Source organism: Gobius niger (genome assembly GCF_951799975.1).
Source record: "Gobius niger genome assembly, chromosome: 9".
Classification (NCBI taxonomy): Eukaryota; Metazoa; Chordata; class Actinopteri; order Gobiiformes; family Gobiidae; genus Gobius; species Gobius niger.
This window is the reverse complement of record NC_136860.1, coordinates 14,489,904-14,514,345: the sequence shown is the minus strand read 5'-3', so window position 1 is coordinate 14,514,345 and position 24,442 is coordinate 14,489,904. Positions and strand designations below refer to the sequence as shown.

At 41.4% G+C, this 24,442-nt stretch overlaps 2 protein-coding genes across 2 annotated transcripts in view; both read left to right on the top strand.

The window, feature by feature from the left end:
* Positions 1 to 1,886: 1,886 nt before the first annotated feature.
* On the top strand, positions 1,887 to 16,405 carry xirp2b (xin actin binding repeat containing 2b). Its single transcript, XM_079562800.1, has 9 exons — positions 1,887 to 2,014; positions 3,679 to 3,825; positions 4,456 to 4,584; positions 5,090 to 5,173; positions 5,296 to 5,353; positions 5,440 to 5,528; positions 6,433 to 15,433; positions 16,061 to 16,191; positions 16,275 to 16,405. The coding sequence occupies exons 2-8, from the start codon at positions 3,781 to 3,783 to the stop codon at positions 16,150 to 16,152; spliced, it is 9,498 nt and encodes a 3,165-aa protein (XP_079418926.1). The 5' UTR covers positions 1,887 to 2,014; positions 3,679 to 3,780; the 3' UTR covers positions 16,153 to 16,191; positions 16,275 to 16,405.
* A 1,977-nt stretch (positions 16,406 to 18,382) lies between these two features.
* b3galt1b (UDP-Gal:betaGlcNAc beta 1,3-galactosyltransferase, polypeptide 1b) overlaps positions 18,383 to 24,442 on the top strand; it is a 53,892-nt gene continuing 47,832 nt past the window's right edge. The window contains exon 1 of the mRNA XM_079562972.1: positions 18,383 to 18,459. The gene's annotated coding sequence lies outside the window, so the exon portion shown is untranslated. The remainder of the gene's footprint in view (positions 18,460 to 24,442) is intronic.

The following is a 24,442-nucleotide window of genomic DNA, read 5'->3' as shown; positions in this document are numbered from 1 at the left end:
CGAGATGGAGCTGGCATTATGGTTCAAAGCCTGAATAAAAGTGTGGGGGATGGTTTAAACCGCTTTTAAATACACACAGTCGAATGTTTGAATGCATTGACCACTGATCTGTGGCCCTCCATGCCTTATACATGTGAATATACGGCCCTCGGTGAAAAAAGTTTGGACACCCCTGGCTTAGTCTACACATTATTGAAGAATAAAAAATCTTTGCCATGTTTTTGTTCTAAAGTTTTTATTACAAAATACACATTCACAAATCCTTTTCGGGGGAAAAAAATACTGAATTGAGAAGCTGAGGCACTTTTGCAATGGCTTTATCGATGACGTGTTTCGGCTCACAGAGGGTGAGCCAGCCTGATGAAGACTCTGAGTAGAAATGCGTCATCAATAAATCCATTGCAGATTCAGAGTGCCTCCGCTTCTAAAGAAAGCCTTTAGAGATGTTTTGTCAGTAGAGCACCTGATTTTTTAAAGTTTTTTCACAAGAAGACTTCTATTTTATTTTACAATGTCTTGACTCATTGAGCCAGTCCAGCACTCGACTAATAAGTGTAAGCTGACTTGGCTTCAATATAATAGTCACATAAATGAATGTTTTAGCGCGCGACGCCGTTCAGAATCATGCATACAGCCTCAGATGCATTTGAAGGATTCCTGACATGGTAGGGGATAAGAGTGCAAAGCTTAGTAAAAGTGCAGTATCTGGAAACTGTTTGTCTCTGCACTTAAAGCTGAGATTCTATAAAAGTAAAACAAATAAGAAGCACAATTGTATGTGTTATCCCGGGAGCCAAAGGGAACGAGGCGTCTCCCCTCTCCTCGCTCCTCTGCCCTCGCTGCGTGGCTTAACTCTGCTGTGGACCGCAGAGGCAGAATAAAGTGGAGCTTCATGAAAAGAACATGAGATCTCCAGACACGTCAAGAGTCATCCAGTTTCAGAAACCACAGGGCACACCATTACAGGCCGGAGACACTGCATTACAAGCAACTGTCGTCTTGTTTAACAATCCACATGAGCATTATTGTAATAAATCAGATTAGGAATGAATTATAGATTCCTTGTATAAATTCATTATCGTTTCATATTTGCTTGTGAAAGGACAATGGTGCTGCAGGAGAGATAAATCATCAAGTGTTGAATGGACGGTTGAACTAGGATATTATTACAATTTGACATATTCAAAAGAGCGTCACAAGTCATGAGGCACATTTTTATTGCAGAGTCATTGTGCATTTCCTTGTGGTGACAAATGTGGATTCTCTGGCCGTTTGCTCATGTGCAGGTATGAGTTACAGTCGATGATCAGACCTGTCCAAATGCTTGGGGTGGCCACACCGGCGAGTCCGCCTCATACCAGAGTCAGGCTGGCGCCACAGTCTCCAGTCGTCCTACGGCATGAGCTGGCTCGCACTTCCACACTCAGGGGTGTCTCTCGTATTTACAGCACTCCCGACACCCGCCCCTTTTAACAAATAGCATTACATCATTGACCCTGTACCACTGCAGAGCACACTGCACACACCTGTCTGCTGTTCACTTTGCTGAGAGGCTACAGCAGAAAGATCATGAGATTCTCCACTTTGTTGTGGATGTGTGGACATAAGTGAGCATATCATGACAGGCAGCAGCAGCTGTTGTAGAGAGCAGCCACTGTGATAGAAGCCGTGATGATGAAACCTGGCTGACCTGGTTTATTAGTACACATGGCTCATGAGAGTCACAAGAAGTCTATCCATATAGATTTTTGAGGGACTTGTCATGAGAGGCACTGAGGCCAAACTCCCTAAAAAAAACAGGCCAGACCCTTCCTCTGAAAGTGGGCGGAGGGTCTAAAATAAAATCAGCTGTCACTGTCTGCTCGTTGGACAGAGGTGAAAACAGAGCACTGGAGCTGGTCTCCAAGACCAACTGGGATTTGCTATTGGTTTGGATCGACCCTGCAGGCCGGGGGTGCAGTGGCCACTGTGTGGGATTCTACTGAGCTTTTATTCTCCTTTTTCTACTGAACTGGTAGGATATGGATTTAATCTGCGGGATTTTTTAAAGTCAGTTTTAAGAAAGAATGAATTTGAACAAGCTGCAGCTGGAACTTAACTATGGACAATTTACACACTCTTTTACATCAGATAGTTATACTTACATTGACATTACATGTCAACACTTAGACTAACATACTGAAGCTGAGCGGGCATGGTACATGCCTCAAATTACAATGATTCAGCATGTCATTTCATGTAGAAAGACATATATCCATAAGAATCAACATTATACAACATTGGAAGTATATTTAAACACTGGAAACAAGAAGATAAAGTCTGTTTTTTCAAATCCACATCCTGACCCCCCTGGTTACCTCTACATTTCATGGCGAAACTCGACCCTTCATGCTCCAGTTTAAAATAGGTGTGATTTATTTTTGCATGAACATGGCGCCGAGATTACTTCACTTTCTTGTTATTTGAGCTTGGCGCTCAGGCCAACATGCCATGAAATATCACCTCAGACTGTTGACACATATTTGGGGCAGTAAAATGTTTCTCTTTTATAGAAGACATTCAGATCAGAAATCAAGGTCATAATTTAATTAGAATAAGTAGATAATAAGATGCAACAGTAACATGTGTTTTGCCAACGTTCTACAGTTGTGCACACCCACACATAAGAACCTGGCATCAGCAGCAGTCGTCGGGATGTATGGTTTATATTGAATGTTTTTCCTGCTTAGTTTACATATTTGTCAATGTTGTACTGTGCAAACAAAGTGGATCAGGCAGAGGCTCATCTAATCTACAGGGGAAGCCCTCCCCAAAGGCCGCTTCAGATAAAAAGAACCTCAAGTATAAAATTGCCACATTTCACAGTATAGTGAGTAGAGACCGCCACCAGGTACAATGTCTTGCACTTAGTTTAAGGTCACATTCGGGATATATATTATGAACATTTGGCCTTTGTAAAAAGACAGAAAATACACAATATTTGTGTGCATCAATGTAGCTATATTGTGTAACACAGAGGACAAGAAAGGCAACGAGGATGAGACATTATCGAATAGATCATTTGGACATCTGCAGGAGTGTGCAAAGCTGCGTTTTGATTTTTGAGCGCTGCGCCTCAACTAAGTTTTTCGTATAAGTTACTCATATCCCAATACGCTTTTTACAAAGAGGAATAGAGAAAAATCAGTTAGTGTATGTTGATCGAACGATAACAAGTTCACATGACTACAGTAATATGTCAGAAACTACAGTATATGCACTTACTTGATCAAAGTCGCACAAGTTACAAAGTTACAGCTCTTCAAAAAGCAATTCAAACCTAAAGCAGAATTAGCCACACTATTAGTTTCTTATTTTCTCAGAGAACTCCTAATGGATATCAGGCCGATGGGAAAGGGGGAGAGTGCTTGTGCTACAGTGCTACTTGTCTAGAGTCGGGATTAAACCACTTTGCTTGCAAGGCTATTCCATTCCGGGATGGTACGTGGCAAAAAAGAGTTCTCAAACTGGGTTGTATGGGGCCTTATACTTCAGTCAAAATGGGTGATTCTCTGGCTGGTATATCTACACTATGTTTCCCTTGTATGAAAGTACAATCAGGGACTTAACAGCTACTTGTAGTACAATACTGTTCATCATTACCAGCAGAATCTTACTTTCACTGTCCATGTCACATAGCTGCTGGCAGCAACAGGGCAGGACTTCCTAAAAAGACTAAACCAGAGGAACCGGATTCACTCTGAAAGCTCAGGGGTCGTCCCACTGACCAACTGCGAGGCCATGTACCAAGCAGCTGTCTCCAAGCGAGCAGACAACACCGGCAGGGTACTCTGCATGGACATGCACTGCTACTGCTACTGCTGCCGCTACTGCTTTAGAAGATATAGACAAGAGAGACACTTGTATCACTTTTGCTCAAATACATGTACATGATTACAGTGATGCAGTGTTAGATCTGGGTTTATAACAGGGTCGTTATCTTTACACATCCAAAAGTTATTATATTATTATCTTTGTTTGCTTCAGATACAAACTCCATTTGAATTAGCGTATATTAAAAAGTCATGTGTACTGCACTGTATCAATGAGTCCAGGGGCTGACAGCTTTGCAGTTTGACGAATGAGCCTTGCATATAATGTGCATGTAAAAATAGAAGGAGATTTAAGACATACCGTACTCCAGACAAGTGTATGGGGTTATGACATTTCCGATCATTTGAACAGCATTGTTCCTACATGCTTTATTAAACCATTATGAGCCGTAAAAGGGTGTTTGTCAGAGGAGACAAAGAATGTGAAGTGCACCTGTGCGTGCACATGAAATACATTAGTTAGACTGCATTTGTTAGCTGCCTGCGCTTTATGCTTACCAGACAGAATAGCCCTATTTAGCATCAGTATAATTTCAGGTTGTGTAGACGCAGAGGCCGCTAATGATATTTCCTGCTTCATTAGGTCATGGAGGAATCAGAGGTCTGTTCCCTGCCTGGGGGACTAGCCAGTGTGAGGAGACAATTTGAAACTCAAGAAATTGCATCATCACACAATGTCACCCAGTTTCATTTTCAACACAGAAGTGTACAGGTATCATACCTTGCACCTGCACGAAGCCAGTGTCAGCATGAAAAGGGAAATGTGATGTGATCATAATAATAATTTGATGTCCAATTATTGCTCCACTTGAACTTTTGCATGTCAGAATTTGTTAAAACAATTGTTAAATCAGGCTCAGTGTGGTGTTCAGCTTTAAATTAGGCAGCACTATCCTGATGGGAAGTTACATTTTGATTCAATTGCAAATACTTTGCTCTGTAACAGAGAAAAGAACAGTTTGAAATAGTTTTAATCATCATTGCTCCATCTGTGATCCGTAAACTGCCGAGCAACATGATCCATTGTCTTCTCTGCATGGTGTTACTGTGTGTTTTGTTTTAGGAGTGGCAGAGTAAATGATCTGAAAATAAATTTGTACTTGACTATGGGTACAAAGAGCCATAGTGGCAGACTAATTAGTGCATGTGCCAGTGTGTGCATGTGCCGTACACATTTGTCAACAGTGTTTTGACGCAGGCTCTCTTCATCATCACAGGAAATGTCTAACTCTGAGGTGACGGTGTCAAGCAGCAGGCAGGTCCTCTCAGGCAGTCAGCTAAATCACAACCAAGAAACAATGGTATTTGCACAATCTGTTATCATGCAGACTTTGTTCATGACGAGGGAGCAGAAAATGTTTGCTAAATGTCTGGATTGTACAGTGATATATCAACTTTTCTTGTTTTAATATCTCTAAAACAGGTGTCTTACGGTGGCAGTGCATTGGCTTCCAGTTATGAAAACCATGAAATTGAGACAGGTAAGTGATGAAATATATTGAGATCATCATGACATCTGTTTTTTTTTTTTTTTTTTTTTTAAATAACTGTCCATGTTTACATACAGAGGAGGATGTTCCCAGATACACAACCAAAGAGCTGAGAGATCACTTCGAGAAAACAATAGAGGAAGCTGCACCGCACAAACAAGTAAAGGTAAACAACAGCTGTGGCCAATAACACACTTTACTCTCGTCACCATTTGTTTCGTTTATTGTTCATAAACACAAAAGTATAATTAAGGGGGAGACACTACAGGCAAAACTCATTTTTTTCAGTTTTCAGGTTTTGGGCCAAATTGGTCTCTGAACATACAAGCTTTCACCCGGAAACAGAAAATATACCTAATCTTCACAATAACATGTTTAAATATTGCGCTGATTCAATGTTCCCCCATAGACTTATATGGGAGAACACAATTTCAAGTGCCTTTTTCTCAAAACACATTTTTCTGTCATTGTGGCGACGCTATGTCCACGTCCTCGGACCTAAAGACTTCAAATTTTCCAGCCTTGGACTGAACAATATTTGGAAGATTTTTTCAGAGGGATTTTTTATTATTTAATCCCTAAGCCCCATTTATTGAGTTTTGAATGTCAAAAAATAAGGCGAAAATTTAATTTTTACAAAATTTTCCACTAAAAAACTGCTTATTTTAAAACTAAACAAGAAATCCTAAATCCCCTCTGAAAAAGTCTTGGCAACTCATTCATCAATAAAATGAAACCATACATTTGAATGTAGCAGCTCTATCCATTATTCAGATTTCGTCGCCGAAAAGATGGGAAATTTGGGGCATTTTTAGGCATAAAACGACTTGTTCTTTTATGGAAAGATAAAATGACAGAAAACTTGCAATGTATTTTTTTCTCACATTTATACCAGTGATCTACAGCAACAGTTTCAAATTGATATCTGTAAATATACATTTTTTCCCTATTCACCTGCAGTGTCTCGCCTTAAGTCTTAGAAAATGTTTGCATGCTCTATTTTCAGTTATCAATGGGATGTGAGAAGCCTAATTCATCTTAAAATCTGATTTTTATTTTTGTCCTAAAAGATTTCCCGTGACATCAATCGGTCTAAGTGGGCTTCAAGTGTAACACAAAACAGCACAGTGGCCAGCGGAGAGTATGAAACATCAGCGACTGCAGCCCTGGAGGACGCCGAAACTGCAATGAAGGATTATGATGATTTTCCGCCCCCGCCAGCTGATGACTCTGACTACCTACCACCCCCGCCACCAGACTTATTGCAAATGCCACCAGAGAATCACAGTATGCCAGAATGCCATTATGCCCTGGAGCCCGAAGAACCAGCGCTCCCCTCCAAGTGCACCTTCAGCAGAGAGGCCTACTTTAAACAGAGGAGCAAGAACGAGCTCAAACGCCTCTACAAGCACATTCACCCTGAGGTTCGCAAAAACATCGAGAAAGAGCTCTATAGCGACTTCAGTGAAAGCGAAAATGTCCAGGTGCAGAGTCAGGAGTACGCGTATGACGAGGATGGTGAGGAAAACAACCTGGAGGAAGAGGGTGAATGGGAAGAGATTTTGCCGGGGGATGTGCAGTCGATGCGCTGGATGTTCGAAAACAAGCCCCTAGACACCATCAAAGACGAATCTCCGGATGAGGATGACGACAACAACAGAAAGATAACTCAACAGGAAGTCATTCTTGGAAAAGATGTCAGACGCACTGCTTGGATGTTCGAGACAAAGCCCAGCTCACCAGAATATAAAAATAAAGTGAATAAATTGGACAAAGGAGATGTGCGAGCTGCAGCGTGGTTATTTGAAAACCAAACCATGGATACTCTAAACAAAAAACGTAAAGAAGACGATTTAACCAAAGAAATTGTGTTCACTGAGGAGGACGGGGACTCGACAATCTACATGATTGACAACAAGTGCATGCAAACCTTAGGGCACACCGAGACAATTGATGAGAGCCACCTGCTCATATTAAGATCAGTCCTGGAAGAAATCAATGGAGAAATGAAAACTATCACCAGCACGTTTGATACGCAGTTCAAGTGTGTCATCATGGGACAAGCCAGCGAGATTTTAGAAGTTAAGTCTGTGCGTAAAATTGAGACGGAAATGGAAAACTCTATTGCCTCCCGTTGGCTTTTTGACACACAGCCACTGGACCTGACCAACACAGAGTGCTCGACTTTCAAACTTGTGTGTAGTCTCTCGATGGAGGACAGCAATAAGGGCGACTGGGGAAGGTGGTTGTTCGAAATAAAGACGCTGAGTTCACTAACTGACTGGGAAAGTTCAAAGGTTGAGAAGAAAGAGATAATGGGAACTGATGTGCGCAAGCATTGCATGGTCTTTGAAACACAACCGATGGATACTTTGAAAGATGACGCCAACGCTAAACCTCAGACAATTGAAGATGTTATTGGGGGCAACGTCAAATCTGCAAGAAACTTTTTTGAAAGCAGCCCTCAAGTTGCCAGAAAGAATTGTCTGGATGTGGGGAAACTTAAAAAGCGGCCAATGAATGAAGAAGAAAAAGGAGATGTGCGACACCAAAAGTGGCGATTTGAGAGTCAGCCTCTTGAGCATATAGGGGAAGAGAGGAAAGAGGTTGTCCGCACTGTAAATGTTGAGAACGACCTGATACAGGAGGACGGAACAAGCTGCAGGGCAGATGTCCGCAGGAACTGTTGGGTTTTCGAGACGCAGCCAATGGATTGTTTAAAGGATGATGCAAATAGCCGCCCCCTGACCAAAGAGGAGGTTATCGCAGGCAACGTAAAATCAGCAAGACATTATTTTGAAACGGTTCCAGCAGAGGAACTGAAGGAGCTTGCTGAGGTCGGGAAGCTAAAGAAATCTGTACCTCTTGAAGAAGAAAAAGGTGATGTGCGCCATCAGAAATGGAGGTTTGAAAGCCAACCGCTGGAACAGATTAGAGAAGAAAGGAAAGAAGTTGTGCGTACGATTGACATGGAGGAAATTGATAAAGTAGATGTTTCAAACTACAAACACATTTTTGAAAGTACCAAAATGAACCAAAGAATTGATGAATCACAAAAAATATTAATTGAAGGGGTCCAATCTGGATCAGTGCAATCAAACAAAACGTTGTTTGAGTCAAATCCTCTGTACGCCATGCAGGACAGCTCAGGCCACTTTCATGAGGTCAAAACAGTGCGACGAGAAGAGGTTGTAAAAGGAGATGTGACAACATGCAAATGGATGTTTGAAACGCGTCCAATAGACCAGTTCGATGAAAGCATCAGTAAATACCAAATTATCAAAGGCATTTCCAAACAGGAGCTGGAGACAGGGGATGTTAAAACTGCCAAATGGCTCTTTGAAACACAACCACTGGATGCCATCAAGTACTTCAGCAACATAGAGGATGAGGAAACCGTTGTATCCACAAAACACACCGATGTCATGAAAGGGGATGTAAAAACATGCAAGTGGTTGTTTGAGACAAAGCCTATGGACATCCTGTACGAAAGAGCGGATCAAAAGGGTGAGTGTGAAAAGGTACCAAAGGGAGATGTTAAAACATGCACATGGCTTTTTGAGACTCAAGCACTTGACACCATCCATGATGAGACAGAGACGATCATGAAAACACGCACTGTGGATGAGGAGGAGATCAGAGGGAAAGATGTTCGAACGGCCTGTTTTCTGTTTGAGACGGAGAATCTGGAAAACCTCTCAGGGGAGGAGGCCAACTCCTTTAAACGCATCACCGAGATTGACATTGCATCAGGGGATGTGTCAGGGATGAAATACATATTTGAAAATCAAACGTCTGACATTATGACTTCCACTTCTGAAGAAGCCAGGCAAAAGCTGAAGAGAGTTCAGACAGAGGACATCCAGAAAGGAAATGTGGTGAACTGCAGATGGCTTTTTGAAAACCAATCAATAGATATGATACATGATAATGAGGAAGAACACATTGGGAATCGCACAGTTTATGATATACAAGGAGGCAACGTCAATCAGGGTCGCTTCATTTTCGAAACGTGCTCCTTGGATAAAATTCATGAGGTTGAAGACAGTGAGACGGAGGAATTTAAAAAGCGTAAAATTGTCCGCGATGAAGAGGAAAAGGGTGATGTGAGAAACTATACCATGATGTTTGAAACTCAGCCTCTCTACGCTATACAGGACAAGGAAGGTCATTACCACGAGGTCACCACAGTCACAAGTGAAGAGGTAAACAGTGGGGACGTGGTTGGCACTAGATGGCTATTTGAAACTAAACCCTTAGATGCCATAAAAGACACGGATGAAGTGTATATAATCAAATCCGTCACACAACAGGATGTTCAGAAGGGGGACGTCACATCTGCCAGGTGGAAATTTGAAACACAACCTCTTGATAGAATCAGGGAAGAAAGGAAAGCTTTACAAAGAACAGTAGATGATATTCAAGGCGGAAATGTAAAAATTAATAAGCACCGTTTTGAATCTGATGATTTGTCACAGATGTCTGTCAAAACGGTCAACGTGAGTGAAATACAAAAAGGCGATGTGAGAACAGCCAAATGGAGATTCGAAACTCAATCCATTGACCAGATAAAAAGCATGAGCGCAGAAAATCTTATTGAGACTGTTAAAAAGGAGGATGTTGCTAAAGGAGATGTTCGGCAATCAGTGTGGCTCTTTGAGAAAAATCCTCTTGACCATATCAAAGAAGTAGACGAAGATACAGATTCTACTGTGATTCAGGAAGAAATCCCCAAAGCTGACGTGAAGACAGCAACATGGCTCTTTGAAACAACGCCATTCGATGACTTTAATGAGACAAAAGTGGAGAAGAGTGAAATAATAGGGAAAAGCGTAAAAGGAACTCTGGCAGAACTTTATAGTCAAAGGATGGTTCGCTCCAAGGGAATACTGATTGAAGCGGATGAAATTGGTGACGTTAGGATGGCTAAATACCAACTGATGAATCAACAGGCTCCTGAAATTCAACGCGAGGACATCATCCGGGGAGATTTGCAGACAATTATGATGAACCTGTTAAATCAAAAACAAAGTAATGAGCGACAGGTAGTGATAGACTCAGAAGAGAAAGGGAATATTAGCTCCACCGTGCAGCAACTGTTTAGCCAGGAGAAGGAGAGCAGCACGCAAAAAGAGGAAATCTTACGTGGTGACATTCAAGATGCAATAAACAACCTTTTCAAGGTGGGGAGCGCAGCAAAGCATGGAATACTAATCCAGGAGGATGAAAAGGGAGATGTACAAATGACATTATACTCCCTATTGAACAAACAGGACTCTGCCTCTGTTGAGAAAGAGGATATTGTTAGAGGAGATATAAGAAGTGCTCTCCAAAGACTCTCCAGCGCAGACAGGCCAGATGAATCTGTCAAGATAAAGGTAGATGACATTGAGAAGGGAAATGTCAACTTTTTCTCCACATGCATTGAATCGGGGACGCTGGATTATCTTAAACAGCTCCATCTAGGCCCTGATGAGACTCATGACAAAGCAGAAAAAGAAACCATTATTGGTGGTGACATCAAGAGCACGAAACGCATCCTCAATCAAAGCCATGTACAAGTTGAACGCACTGTTGAAGATGTTATACCTGGAGACGTTCACAATGCAGTCAAGGTTTTCATGTCGGAACCAAGCTCCTCATTAGATAAACTGCAAAAGGAAGAAATAGTCAAGGGTGATTTAAGAGCTGCTTTAAGTTCACTTTCCGAGTCAGTGAATCAAACAGTTGTAGTGGAGAAAGAGGAAGTGGTCAAGGGCAACATACCAAAAACTCTGAGGTGTCTCGAGAGGGCTCAGAAACGGCAAAAAGAGATGGAGAAGCCAGATATTGTTCCAGGTAACATCAGAGGAGCTTTAAGGTCCTTGGAGAGGTCCTCAACCAGCAAGGTTGAAACAGTTGTTGAAGATTTGGTTTCTGGTGACGTCAAGGCCACCCTTAAGTCTCTGGAGCGGGCAAAGCAAACGGTGAAGGAAGTTGAAAAGGAGGAAATTGTAAGAGGTGATATTCATTTGGCAAAGCAGAATCTACAGGATGCATCGACAGACAAGAGAATTTGTCAGCAAGAAATTGATGTTCAAGGCGATGTGAGGGGAACTATTCAACTCTTCATGGAAACCCCACCTTCTCCAAGAATGCAAAGAAGATCAAGCATTGAGGAAGAAATAAAAGGTGATGTCAGAATGTCTATTAAATCGCTGTATGAGTCGCAAGAAGAGCACAGCCAGCAGGAGAGAGAGGAGGTGATAAAAGGTGATGTCAAAAGTACAATAAAGTCATTAATGGAAAATGCCCAGCGCGAAGCACCCAAAGTCCAGTACCGAAGAGTACGTGTGAAGCAGAGCCCTCCAGTTAAAAATCTCAACACCGATGCCCAGAGAAACGTACAAAAGATCAAAACCGCGAACGCGAATGAAACTACAAAAACGGTTTCAGTGGAGCATAAAACAATAACGCAAAATCACGGCATCAAAACTCTCAAGACAGAGTTCCGTAATTTAAATTCAACTTCAAAAGGTATGATAAAGTTGGATAAAACCAGGGTAAAAACGGATGTCTACATCCTGCAATCAAATACACCAGAACCTGATCTTCCCCTTCCACCTCCACCCCCACCTGTGGTAGACACCGACCTTCTTCCGCCCCCACCTCCACCAGTTGTCGAATCTGATATTGACAACCTGCCGCCACCCCCACTGCCCAGCGAACAGGACTTCCTCCCACCTCCTCCATCTCAACAAGAACTGGAGAGCATGCCAGCACCACCATCCCCAGGAGTGGCAAAGAAGATGACCGTGAAAAAGGTTAAAGGTCCCTCCGTGCACCAAGTAACCAAACTGGAACCTAAAGTTGAAGTCATCGAAACACAACAGGTAGCAGTCACATCTGGGAAAACATTTGAGACAAGCCAGTCGACAACAACGAAAACAATTCGCACTGAAATCCTTCCGCCATCAGAATCACCGCAGCCCTTAAAGAAAGTGATTATTCCGGTAAGATTTACTCCGCCGCCATCTCCTCCACCGTTCATGAGAGGCAAGATGAGTAAATTTAGCACACCACTAATGCAAGCTGAGGACAAGTTCCGCCGGCTGCGTGAGGATAGCACACCTCCAACCACTCCAACTCCCCCGCCACGCTACACCCCAGATTTAATCACAACTGCTATTGCGACACTCTCCACTTTAGACTCAGAGGTGGTTAAGAAAAGCGCATCAAATATTGCCAAGGAGAGCAATGAAAAGTCTCACGATGCAGAAAAACAGGTAGTCGTCGCAGATACAAAAATAGCTGCAGGCAATGAGAAAAACGTAATTATGTCTTCTGCAAAACAGCAAATTGTATCAAATGAGAGTTTGAAGGTTGTCTCTGTTCAGAAGACCTCATCTGTTTCTGTTGTTAAGCAACAGACACACACAACATCCAGTCAGAAAGCGGTTTCTGTCTCCTCCACTGCCTCTGTCACAGCTGATATACAACAGAAGCAAATAACTGATGGAGAGAGCGATATCAGCCAAAAAACAAAGACCACGTCTCTGAAAGAATCTGCTCAAACAGTTCAAAGTGAGACTTTAGCAACCACAAAAAATATGAAATCTAATCAGTCAAAAACTGTCATCCAAACAGCTGCTAAAACAAGTGAGAACAGTAAGAAAGATGCTCCCAACAAAGCTCTTAAAGGCATCTCTTCTCCGCAACTTGACAAGAAAAAGAAAAATGATCATTCTCCACCTAAAAAACAAGAAAAAGATCAATCTCTACAAAGAGACAATAGATCAAATGGTAAATCAAGCAAAAGTCCAGAAAAGGTCAAAAAGCCAACCAAGCAGGAAAAACAAATGGATGCAACAACAAACAAAGAGAATGAGAAACTAAATGTCTCTCATGACGTGAAAATGGAGGTGAAAAAAGTTGAAGTAAAAGTAACCAGTGAAGCCCAACCAAAGCAGGAGGAGAATAAAGCTAATGCCTCTTCTGTTCCAGCCTCTGCCAAAACGGCATCTACAACCACACCTTCAGAAGCTCAAACTCCGCCCAAGAGAAAGAAGAAATCCAAAAAGTCCAGGGGTGCAGTGCAGCAAGAGCAAACTAAAGATGTTTGCATTGAATCAAAAGTGGAGGTTTCTGAGAATAAAAAATCAACTCAAATACGGGAAAGTATGACTGTTTCCCAGGTTCACACCAGCGTACGAGAAGAGCAAATTAAAGTAAAAGAAAATGTCTCTACCACAGTAAGCAAAGAAATAAAAAAATCAAATGAGCAAAGAACAAATCAAAAGCAAGTCAAAGAACCTGAGAATAAAAAAGAAGTGCCAGTTTTGCCGTCGAGCTCAAAGGAACGCTCAGAAGACAGCAGGGTTGTCCCAATTATTGCGACAGGCGAGGCAGAACAAAAAGCGTTGAAGTCCGCAACCGGAGGAGCGGTAAAATCTCAGCAGCAGCAAGTTCAAATGTTAATCTCTCATATCACCGAGCTGCAAAAAGAAAAGTGTGATTCCAAATCTGTGAAGGCTTTCCTGACCACAGTCCCCGATTGGTTCATCAGTCCTGAAAGAAAATCTGAACTGCAGCAAACCATAAACAAAAGTGATGCTACCAATTTTCTTTCTGATGTAAAATTAATGGCAGAAAGTTATCTTATGAAATTAGATGACAATGAGACCCTGGAAAAGCATGAATGTGAGCTAGTCTCTGAAAGGCTTGCCTCATTTGGAGCAGCACAGAGAATATCTAAGATCAGTATAGGCTCCTCAAAAGTTGAAACCCAAATGACATCCAGGACAGAGATAAGAAAAGAGGAAGTAAGTCAAAGTAAATCTGTGGACCTTCGAGCACCTTCCCCATCACTGAGGATGCGACCTCCATCCCCAACGTTTATCACAATAGAGTCAACGCGTAAATCTGCCTCTCCAACGCTGCTGCACCGGCCACTCACACCTCCGACACCGCCCCCACGCAGGTCTGACACTCCAACATCTCGTCTCACAAGAATCACACCTTCTCCGACCTTTGATAGAGCCGAAAATCTCGCCAGACTGAAAGACACAACAGCCAAGCTCTCACGTGGTGTAACCCCGCCACCGATACTTACATCCCAATTGAAATCCGAGGTTGTAGAATCTGCCTCTATTCAGGTTACAGAAAGTACAACTGCAGTGACTGATAAAAATGATTTCACAAAGCAAATTGAGGGAATGCTTTTGAACGCAACACAAAGCACTGGTGACGCACACCTACCTGACCCCGATGATGAAGAGATCTCAGAGTTGACATTTGCATCGGTGCGAGAGAAGAAGGAGTTTTTTGAGGAGGCCCAAAAGGCAAAAAATAATAAAACGTATGTGCGCAAAGAGCAAATATCGATCCCAGAGCGTTTAGGACCTGACATGGAGGAGGAGTGTGTGGTTGAGGTCATAGAATTTGAAGATGAGCTTCCCCGGGCAGACCTTTCCAGTCTCCTAAACAAATTTAAATCAGTGGATGAAAAAACATATGCTAAAAAAGAGGCTATCCCCCTTGCTGAGCGGCTTCACCATGATGCCGATAGCACAGACAAAGAGAAGGCAGAACAGGAAATGCCATGTTTTGACATTCGGGCTATTAAAAATGTTTTTGAACTGAGCGAGCAAACTGAAACAGCAGGCCTGACTGAAACAGCAGCAGACACTTCAAAGAGGGAAAGTACTAAGGAGAGAAAGCCAGCCTCGCAGCCGGGCAGCCCTCTTCCTCACCAAAGAAAGCAAGTGGAATCCGTGGTAGTTGACCCATCAGGATTCAGTGAAAGTAAAACAATCACAGAGCGTTTCTCAGATGTGGATGAATTTGGCAACCAGGTCAGTGGAACGTCGACAGCAGTCACCCACCACTCAGAGAGCACTCAGCAGGTGCCGTTCTCCTATGCCGACGCAGTTAAACGAAAGGCAGCCAAGCGAACGGAAACTTATGATGAGGATTCCACTGAGAAACTGCTGAGAAATTTCCACAAAACATGGACGGAGAGCGAGACGGTTTTCAAGAGTCTTGGATACACCGTTTCTTCAGAGACTTCACAAGTTCTGTCTGAACAAACCGGTAAATGTCCAGCACGTGGCATGGACTTGAACTAATGGCATTGGTTTATGGATGACAGTGCATAACCTGCTTGTTTGTTTAAAATTTAAAGGGGCTAGATGCAAGTTGGCCATTTTATACTCACTACTGCCACCTCAGGCCATATGTGTAACTGCAACTTCTATATCAAGCTCGTGCATGACGGCAATTCGGGCCGAAGTGACACCTTTTTGAGTGACAGTGCAGGATTTTAGAGGCAGTTGTGGTGAACAGGTCTGGGCTCATTCTACACATTAGGACATGGCTGGAACATGTAGGGGGGGAATACTTAATTTTAACATTTTTAAACTCCCTATAGTCCCTTTAAGGCTATTAAAGGCATTTATATAAATAATGATAGAATTATAGACTTATTTAATGTACATTATATTAAAAACATTGTGGTCTTAATGTGACTAATCTATGCATATCACTTGTCATTAATCAGGAAGGGAAATGTTGAATAATCATAATTACAGTTGGGTTTTTTTTGCATGTACACTTCAGTATGGCGAGGTGGAATGGCAAATTGCACCCGATGTGAAAACGTGTTATCATAGAAAGATGATTTTCCTGTTTAATAACGTGCACTTTGATGTGTTCATACAGACTCGAGTTCCGAAGTCAGAGCTTTGCACGGTTTGCCGGAGGAGAGCTTATCCGATGGACGCCCTGATAGTGGACAAAAAAAAGTACCATAAATCCTGTTTCCGCTGTGAGCACTGCAGGAATAGATTAAGGTAATTTTAGCACAGTTTTAGCATGCATTACTAAACTTGCAGCTGCCGACTAAAGTAAATGTGCTTTTCTCTTTTCATTTTAGTGTGGGAAACTATGTATCACTCCACGGACACTTCTATTGTCTTCATCACTACAAGCAACTTCTTAAAACCAAAGGGAACTACGACAATGGACTTGCACAGCAATCTTCTGAGGGAGGTGGTGGACCCTCAGAGGAATGGAGATATTCAACAGGAAGCCTGAACTCGGTTGACAAGCACAAGACACGCAGTTATGAAAACCTAGCGACAAAAACATCTGATCAAAACAAACCCCATGGAAATAAAATATCTGTTGTGTGGCCCCCTCAAGCGGACCACCCAAAGAAATCATTTAAACTAGAAGATGATATTCAGTTAACTAAGCCGCAATGGCCACCGCCAGACAATGTCCCAGAGTCGCCAACGTTGCAACACAGAAAAGCTGTGCCTAGAAGTGTCCTGTGAAGTTTATACACTCTCATCAGATCAGATCCCAAAGCAAAACAAGTGAAACAAATATGGATGTAGTAAAGTATGATGTTTGGCTGATGGTTTACAGTTAAGTGATTTGAAAGACAACACGGATGGTAATATTTGAAGGAAAGGAAGGAACCTTGTATATACTTGTAAATGGTGTGGGAGTGAGAAGCAGGTTGAATAGTAAGTAGGATAGATGTGCTCAGTGGATGTGTAAAAGTGGTTGTAGAAACAATCTACATGATATCGATCTACAGTTGTACATGTTCAGCTCAGTTGTTTATTTTTATGTTTCCTGCCATTGCTGACAATGCAAATGTTGGTATTGACCTGCAGTTCACATTAGGCGGATTGACAGTTTTTGAGGAACCACACAATTATATTTTCCCTTGTCTGCATTTGTTTTTATCTTTATACAAATAAATCCACAGTTGTTTCTTTTTATAAAAATTAATGTCAGTCCGGGGACTGTGCAGTTGTATTATTTTTTCAGGGCTTAAACCTTTGTTCTTTTATAGCACCTGGTGTGCAGGCTTCTAAAAGATCTTGGAATTATATTATATATAATATTGAAAGTACAGTATATACTATAGGTGAAAATTGGTAATTATGTTTGTTTTGGACATTTGTATCCTATTTTGAAAAACAAATATTTTTCAATGAAAAGTTGTATTTTTTAGATTAGACCGTTATACCTTGCTTTGTATAAGAAAGTTCCTGATTCTGTGAAGCTGTCAGGCTGGTTCACTTATTGCTGAGGGCAATAAAATGTATGAACAGAGTGTGAGCGCTGTTATTGAAAACATAGTTTCAAGCAGTTTCTACACATATCACAATAGATAATGGCTCAAGCCATTGAAGGATTTGCTCTATTAAGAGCCTACACTGCAGAAGAGACTTTTTAATATATCATTCATTGCTTGTGCAATTATATGTGAAATTAACTTTTCTATTAACAAAATCATTATCTTAAGATTTGAACTATCGTTTTGGATATTCTAATTTAAAAAGAAACTACTTGGTGGTAAGACATATTAGTCACCAACTAACTTCCAGTTAGTGTAATCTGATCCCTTGAGAGGATTTTAAAGTTAAGACCACAGGTGTGCACAAGAAGCACTTCAAGAATATTATGAGGGGATATAAGCCATAAAATAGTTTTTGGAAATAGTTTATAAATAGCCATTAGGTGAAACCAAATGTGGTTGCTTGCCCTCTAATTGCTCTTCAGTCTGGAGCTCCAAGAGTTTTAGTGTAGAATCTGAAACCGCTATAAACAGCAGCACTGCATTAGTCTCACCACATAATGAAAAGGAAATGTGCTATGAGAAAATGCATTTCTATTTGGGCAACACATTAAAAGATATGTGCTAAACTGTAAAGGAAGAAGGTTTTCCATTTGAGAATCCATAAACAAACTAATTTGCTGCTTATTTGCATTTTTCTGTGACACATATGAAATGTGTTTTTATAGTAATCATAACCTGTAGAAGTCTGTCTTCTGCCATGAATCACTTCTCTGGACTTGCTCACACATTCTCTCACAGCGTCAATCTACCTTGCTATTAAAGCCTTTGTGAAGCTCACTTTCCCCTGTGAGCGGATTGGCAAAGTGTGCGTCGGATTACGCTGTGATTGGTCGGCGCGGTGACGTCAGCGCTGTAGCCCGACCATTGTTGACGTGCCCCAGTCAAAAAGGCAGAGCGTCAGGATGCGGGAGCAGTAGCGCATCATCAGGACCGCGGGTCGGTGTGGGATGGAGACACTGAGGTAAGCACGCTGGTCGATTCTCGCCTTTATCTATGAAACAAAAGCACTGTTTACGTGTTTACGTGCTTGATTGATATGCGAGAAATGTAACCTTTTGTAAAAATGTGACTCCTTTGTTCATGCGCATCGTACCTTAGTCCGAGCAGCACGTTCGGGAGGTCTGGGCTTTTACTCCTCGTCCACTCGGCTCGTCCCCCGTCTGCGTTCCGTAATGATGCGGCTGCTTTGCGGCTGCTTTGCACGCGGAGCCATCACTGAGCTGCACACTGGCATTAGTTTCTGGCATGGGCAGAAACGGTCCGACATGCGGAGGCTGTCCGGGGCGGAGGACGGCGCGAGTGGCGGAGAGAGTTGCAGTGGAATAAAGAAAAGTTAAAGGCAACAGCACTCGTCGGTGAGCTTGGATGTGCTGCTGAATTATGCTAGTTCTCCGGCAGCTAGACGAATAAGTTCAAATGGCGTTTTACCTAAGTCTAGTTAAAACAATAAAGAGGAAGAAAATTATGAAATTATGCATGTATTGTGTGTGTGCGTGTTTTACTATGAAGTGTGGACACTTACTTCGAGGCGCTTGTTTCCTTTGTGTCCTGATCATTTAGCCAACACACAGGGGACGGAATAGCGGGAAAGTACTTCTTGTATCAACATACTGTATAGCTAATTGAAACATGGTCTTTGATTTGTTATTCTCTCTATGAGTGGTGTGTAAAAATGAAGAATGAAATGAAAAGTGATTCTGCAGGCTGTTTAGATGGATGTATTGTCATGTTGCAGTACTTTTACATACACAACAAGCTAAAAGGAAAACATGTTTCTCACCTGCTGCGGTGCAAATAGAAAAAATAATAGAAAATGTTGAATACCCTCCAAAATACACATCCGCCATTCCATCTAACTTTATATTAAAAAAAAAAAAAAAACCTGTTCTTCAGGGACACACCGGTGACACCAACATCCAGTCCCTGTCCCGTGGTTATGGACTTCATCGAGTGTTTTAGACTTTATTTATATTGATTAGAGATCATTAAATTCATGCATTAGTAATGTTTTTAGTTCAGTGTTTTTCCGGTTTAGATATACTTTACACCCACTTTAGACATACCTTTGTCCAATTTAGGGCCATTTTAGATCCAATTTAGTCCTGATTTGATCTTGATCTAGGCCTGGTGTAGTACTTAACTTCACTAGGTGATACTTGGATGGTGGTACTGGTTTGAGAACCTAGCCTATTTTGGGTCGTGCGACTCCTCGTAGTGAGACACTGATAAATATCTCTCTCTGAAAGTTAAAAAGTACACAATGAAACCAAATCACCTGCTACGCCAGCACCACGCATGGAAAGTTTCAAACAAATGCACGCTATACATTGTTCGACAAAGCTGGACATGGTTGCTAATCTTCGGCAATATTCTTTGTAGTGTCATTTCTATGCTTTAAAATCTTGCTGTATTGTGGGCTGCTTACCATGTGTAGTAATTCCTATCGTCCATCCTGATAGTCAAGAGTGAGAAATGTAGAACTGAGCAGTTGTGAGTTTCAGTTTGATATTTAGCAATCCGACTTGGGTGGTGCTTTTGACACGCGATCCATTAAACATGATTTATTCCCCACATTTAAAAACAATTCCCTGTTAGAATGGAAAGATGACAGAGACAACAAAGTCTGAATAAACCTCTGTAGAGCCAACCTTAGGTTTAACGTCATTAACATAATACTGTGTGAATATTGCTACAGGAATAATAGCTATAAACAACTCTGAAATCAGAATATTGCGTGCCACATTATTTTCATAACAATATCATTTTAAATAATTGATGATGCCCTGTCAGGCAGAGTCTTATGTTTAATATTAAAAACCCTGAGAGTAGTCTGATAAGAGACGACGTCCCGTAGTTGTCATAGAAACAGCTTGAACAAAATTATTATTTTTCTTTTACTAGAGGCCGACTGATAAAGAAAGGGCAATAAATGTCCTATTTTTCTTTACACACATTTCTGTCATCATAGCTTTTAATATTTAGTTTACAAGAATATCATAAGCACCAACTGCCGACTTATTTACAGTGCTGTCCTGGAAGTGCCAGAACCAAATATTCTACTCTTAGAAATTTCTCTCAGCTATTTAAGATGAATTCGAATAAGAATCCTTTCTGGAGTCAGGTGTGTTCAGTGTCAGACTCTAGTTCCAAAGAACCTCTTATCTCTGGATCCAGAGGTAATCCTTCCGCTCTTTTCCCTACGTCATGGTCTCTGTTACACAGCCAGTCCATCTGCACTGCTCACACATGGATCACCAAGCTTGGCCAGTTCTTTCTTAGTTTGGCTCTTTGCGCTCTGTGGTTCAGTGTGTTCTTCCACGGAGCATTTACCTCACCCTCGTCTTTGTCTGTGACCTGCTTACTAGGACTGCTCCACTAATCACATTCCTGCGAGGTGTAATTAGTCGGAAGTCTGCTGCCCTAATCCGCGGTCTAACTCCAGGCTACTGTGGCAATGGGCTTTGCCTCGTCAGCCTTGTTTGGAGGTCGGTTGACTAAAGCGAAAAGAAGCTACATCATGTGGTTTTGTGTTGTACACCAGCTACGGAGAAAGGAGATGTTTGCGGATTTCATTGCTTTTCTCAGTAAAGGACCTGACTGCTTGAGTTGGTCTTGCCGATGCAGCCACAAGCATGTTCTGAAAGGCATGTCACCCTTGTTTTAGTTCACACGTTCATATTTCAGTCCTTTCTCAAGTAGGGCTGAAACAACTAATCGATTAATCGACAACTAATCGATTATTGTAATAGTCGTCAACTATTTTACTCATCGATTAATCGTTTTCTAGTAAACACAGACTTAAAGAGCAAAGATTACATGAACATTTTTTTATTTTTGATGGAAACCTACTTTGTATTTCCAAGTTAGGGTCTTTAGTGTTTTGTACATTGAAAATTTCATAAATGTCTGTCTGTTTTCTCATCCAGTCATAAAGCAGAATCAGCAGAAAGAGCCTCCAAAAACACTCACTTTAAGTTTACTCCATCAACACGTCCTCAAATGACGGCACTTTAGCTTTATGTGATTAAAAAAAATGAAAAAATACAATTTTCATATACCATTCACAGCCAGGCGATTAATCGATTAATCGTAAAAACAATCGGTAGAGTAATCGATTACCAAAATAATCGTTAGTTGCGGCCCTATTCTCAAGCGTTAACGCTCCACTTGAAAGGTGCACAGAATCTCAATTTTGCAACATAAAACACTTTCAAAATCATTTCATATTCTATTTCAAGTTCTATTTTATTAAGCCAAAAGTAACTTCCAACTAATTGACGTGGAGGCACTTTTATTTCCCTATCTTTTGGCCTGTTCCACTTTGGGGACGCTGGGATCTGTTCCTCTGACACCATGTCGGAGATTGTTCTGAAATGATGATTAGACCGAAAATTGTAGTCTCTCTTTTTGTGTGACTTCTCAAGGACCTCATGGGATTACAGCCTCAGCCTTGTCCCATTCACAGGGACCCACTCAGACAACCTCTCTGCCTCAGCACCCCTCTCATATCTGGGAAAAATCCATGTGTTGATGGATTATTTATTGAAAAAGGGCCTGACTGTGAGATTGGCAAGTGTTCAGAGTTTGGGGTCGTAATCAGTGCAAATAGAAAATGAGTGCTTTATTTCTGGATAGGGGCTGTTAACCACTATTCCAGCCACGTTTTGTGATGCGAGTTATCTTTTAAGATCACAATTCTATTCACGGTGCTCATTTTGAACTTCTTCGGCGGCATTAACATTTGAAAGAAGACTGAGCAGCGGAACACCTACGACAACCACTTTTCAGGAAATAGGTCTGTGATGTTCAATTGTTTCTGAGTTATTTGAAGAAAATGTGAAAATTTTCAAAGCCTCCGGTTCATTTGTACCTTTGTGCCTCCAGCCAGCAATGTGATGACATTATGAAAGGCTGGTAAGTGGTCAGTTTTGCTGCATAAATAATTTTACAATTGCAACCATTGTGATTTTGGTGAAATTGGGATTCATTGTGCACCCCTAACCTGGTCTATAAAGGGGAATTTATAATGCAATACAAGAGTTTTTGTGTGTGTAGACTGATGAATGAATGATGAATATAAAGAAAATGCCAAACAAGAGGCATAATGAACAAAAGGTTTTGACCAACACAAAGATGTTATTCTGAGCTTGAAGCTGGTGATTTTTTGAGCAATTCCCCTGATCACACAAACTGAAGACGCCAGCTGGGACTTGATTACACTTTTCATTATGTTTTTAATGATTCATTTATTCATTTTCTGTCGTAAGTTTCACCTTTCACAGCCTTAAATTCCCGGACGTTAATGACTTACAGCAGCCCCACCGTAATGAAATGTGTGCTTAAGGGGAGTCCTTTAGGTCAGATTGATTTTTGAGACTTTAGGTGGTCTGTGTATAATTACATTTCATGTGTCAGAGCGGATGACAGATTAGTCTAGCTAAATGCATTTTGCCAACCACATGAAAATTTGAATTTGATTTTGTCCAGATATGTTTTTCAGACACTTGGCCATTACTCTTAAGACCATAAAGATTTTCACTGGTTTGATTGATTAGAGCAGGGATTCCCAACCTCGGGATTTGTCGTTTTCTAACAAGCAAAATGGAAAGCATGATACCCCACTTAAACACTAAATCACAACAGTTTTTTAAACTTTTAAAACAAGCAACTTTCTACATTATGCACACTTGATACTTTTCAGCACCACTGCAGACGCTGAGGCCGCCTGCTGACTCAGAGGACATTATCACCAAGTTTCAATCTACCTGGTCAGAGCGACTTTTAGAAACTGGGAGCGAAAGAGTTCAGATTTTGTGCAAACTCTATTATACGGTGACCCGGGTTGTTATCCACGGTACCGTGACCCAGAATAATGCCTGCAGCCTTTTGGAACAAGCCCAGGATTGGTTTGAAGAGCCTTTATAGGTCATGATCGTCTTACATAACTCAGACTTTTGGTATCATAATGTGTTTCGCTATGTGTTCTGATGAAAAATGAATCAATCTCTTTTATATAACGGCTATAATAATGTTATCCTGATGTTAAAAAGTATTCGTAAGGATCCATCATTCTGTACGCCCGCATACTTTCGTGTTCCAGATTTCTGACTCCTACACAAAAGACAGCTTTTGCCTCCAGACTGTCTTGACTTTTAATACTTAGCTCAAAACCGTGGCAATTAGCATGAAATTGTGTCACCATAATACTTTGATTAGCTTAACAGTCACTAGGCCTAAAGTTCGATATATTGAGGGAGGAATCATCGTGCGATATAATCAAAGACCTTATAATGCCACAAAAAATAACTTGACAGTAAAGCTCTGTTCGAAAAGTACTTAATTTTAAAGCAGCACTAAGTTGTTTACCTCAATATATCCTTTTCGTAGTCCCTCTGGGGGTAATACAAGTGTTAATGGGATGATTGGGGGGTCTTTCGTCTCCCCCTGGTGTCTCTGGCCAGAAAACCACACTTGCAACTTCGCTGCCTCCAGGTCAGAGCCACCAATACACACTATTGGAATCACGGAGAAGAAGCTAACAGGCTAACGGGCAAAGCTAACTGTGGGCTAGCGCCACTTAAACAGTATTTACAGTTAGAGCAAAAAAAATATCTCCATTGTGTAATTGGATGTACAAGATCCCTCTCTCCCTTTGTCTTTTCTGTCAGTGTAGTATTTACTCTCACGGACAATTAATAAGTAAAAGACTTATGATTATGGCCTCTAGGGGCACGAGTTACTTAGTTCTGCTTTAAAGGGGGGGTATTATGCAAAATCGACTTTTTCAAGCTTTACATCATGTTATTATGTCATTCCCTCATTAAAAACATGCCTGAAGTGTTGCCTTGGCACATTCACGTATTTTTGAGTAATCTGTAAAATCTCTGATGGCAGCCATTTTAGGGATAGGTTTGCCTGAGTCCTCCTAGGAACGCCCCCACCTC

What these genes read in the sequence shown, in the direction of transcription:
- xirp2b (XM_079562800.1), top strand. Translation starts at nt 3,781, where the DNA reads ATGTACCAAGCAGCTGTCTCCAAGCGAGCAGACAACACCGGCAGG. An exon ending in ATCACAACCAAGAAACAATG is followed by an intron (nt 5,174 to 5,295) that starts GTATTTGCACAA and finishes TCTCTAAAACAG; the next exon opens with GTGTCTTACGGTGGCAGTGC. An exon ending in CACCGCACAAACAAGTAAAG is followed by an intron (nt 5,529 to 6,432) that starts GTAAACAACAGC and finishes TTGTCCTAAAAG; the next exon opens with ATTTCCCGTGACATCAATCG.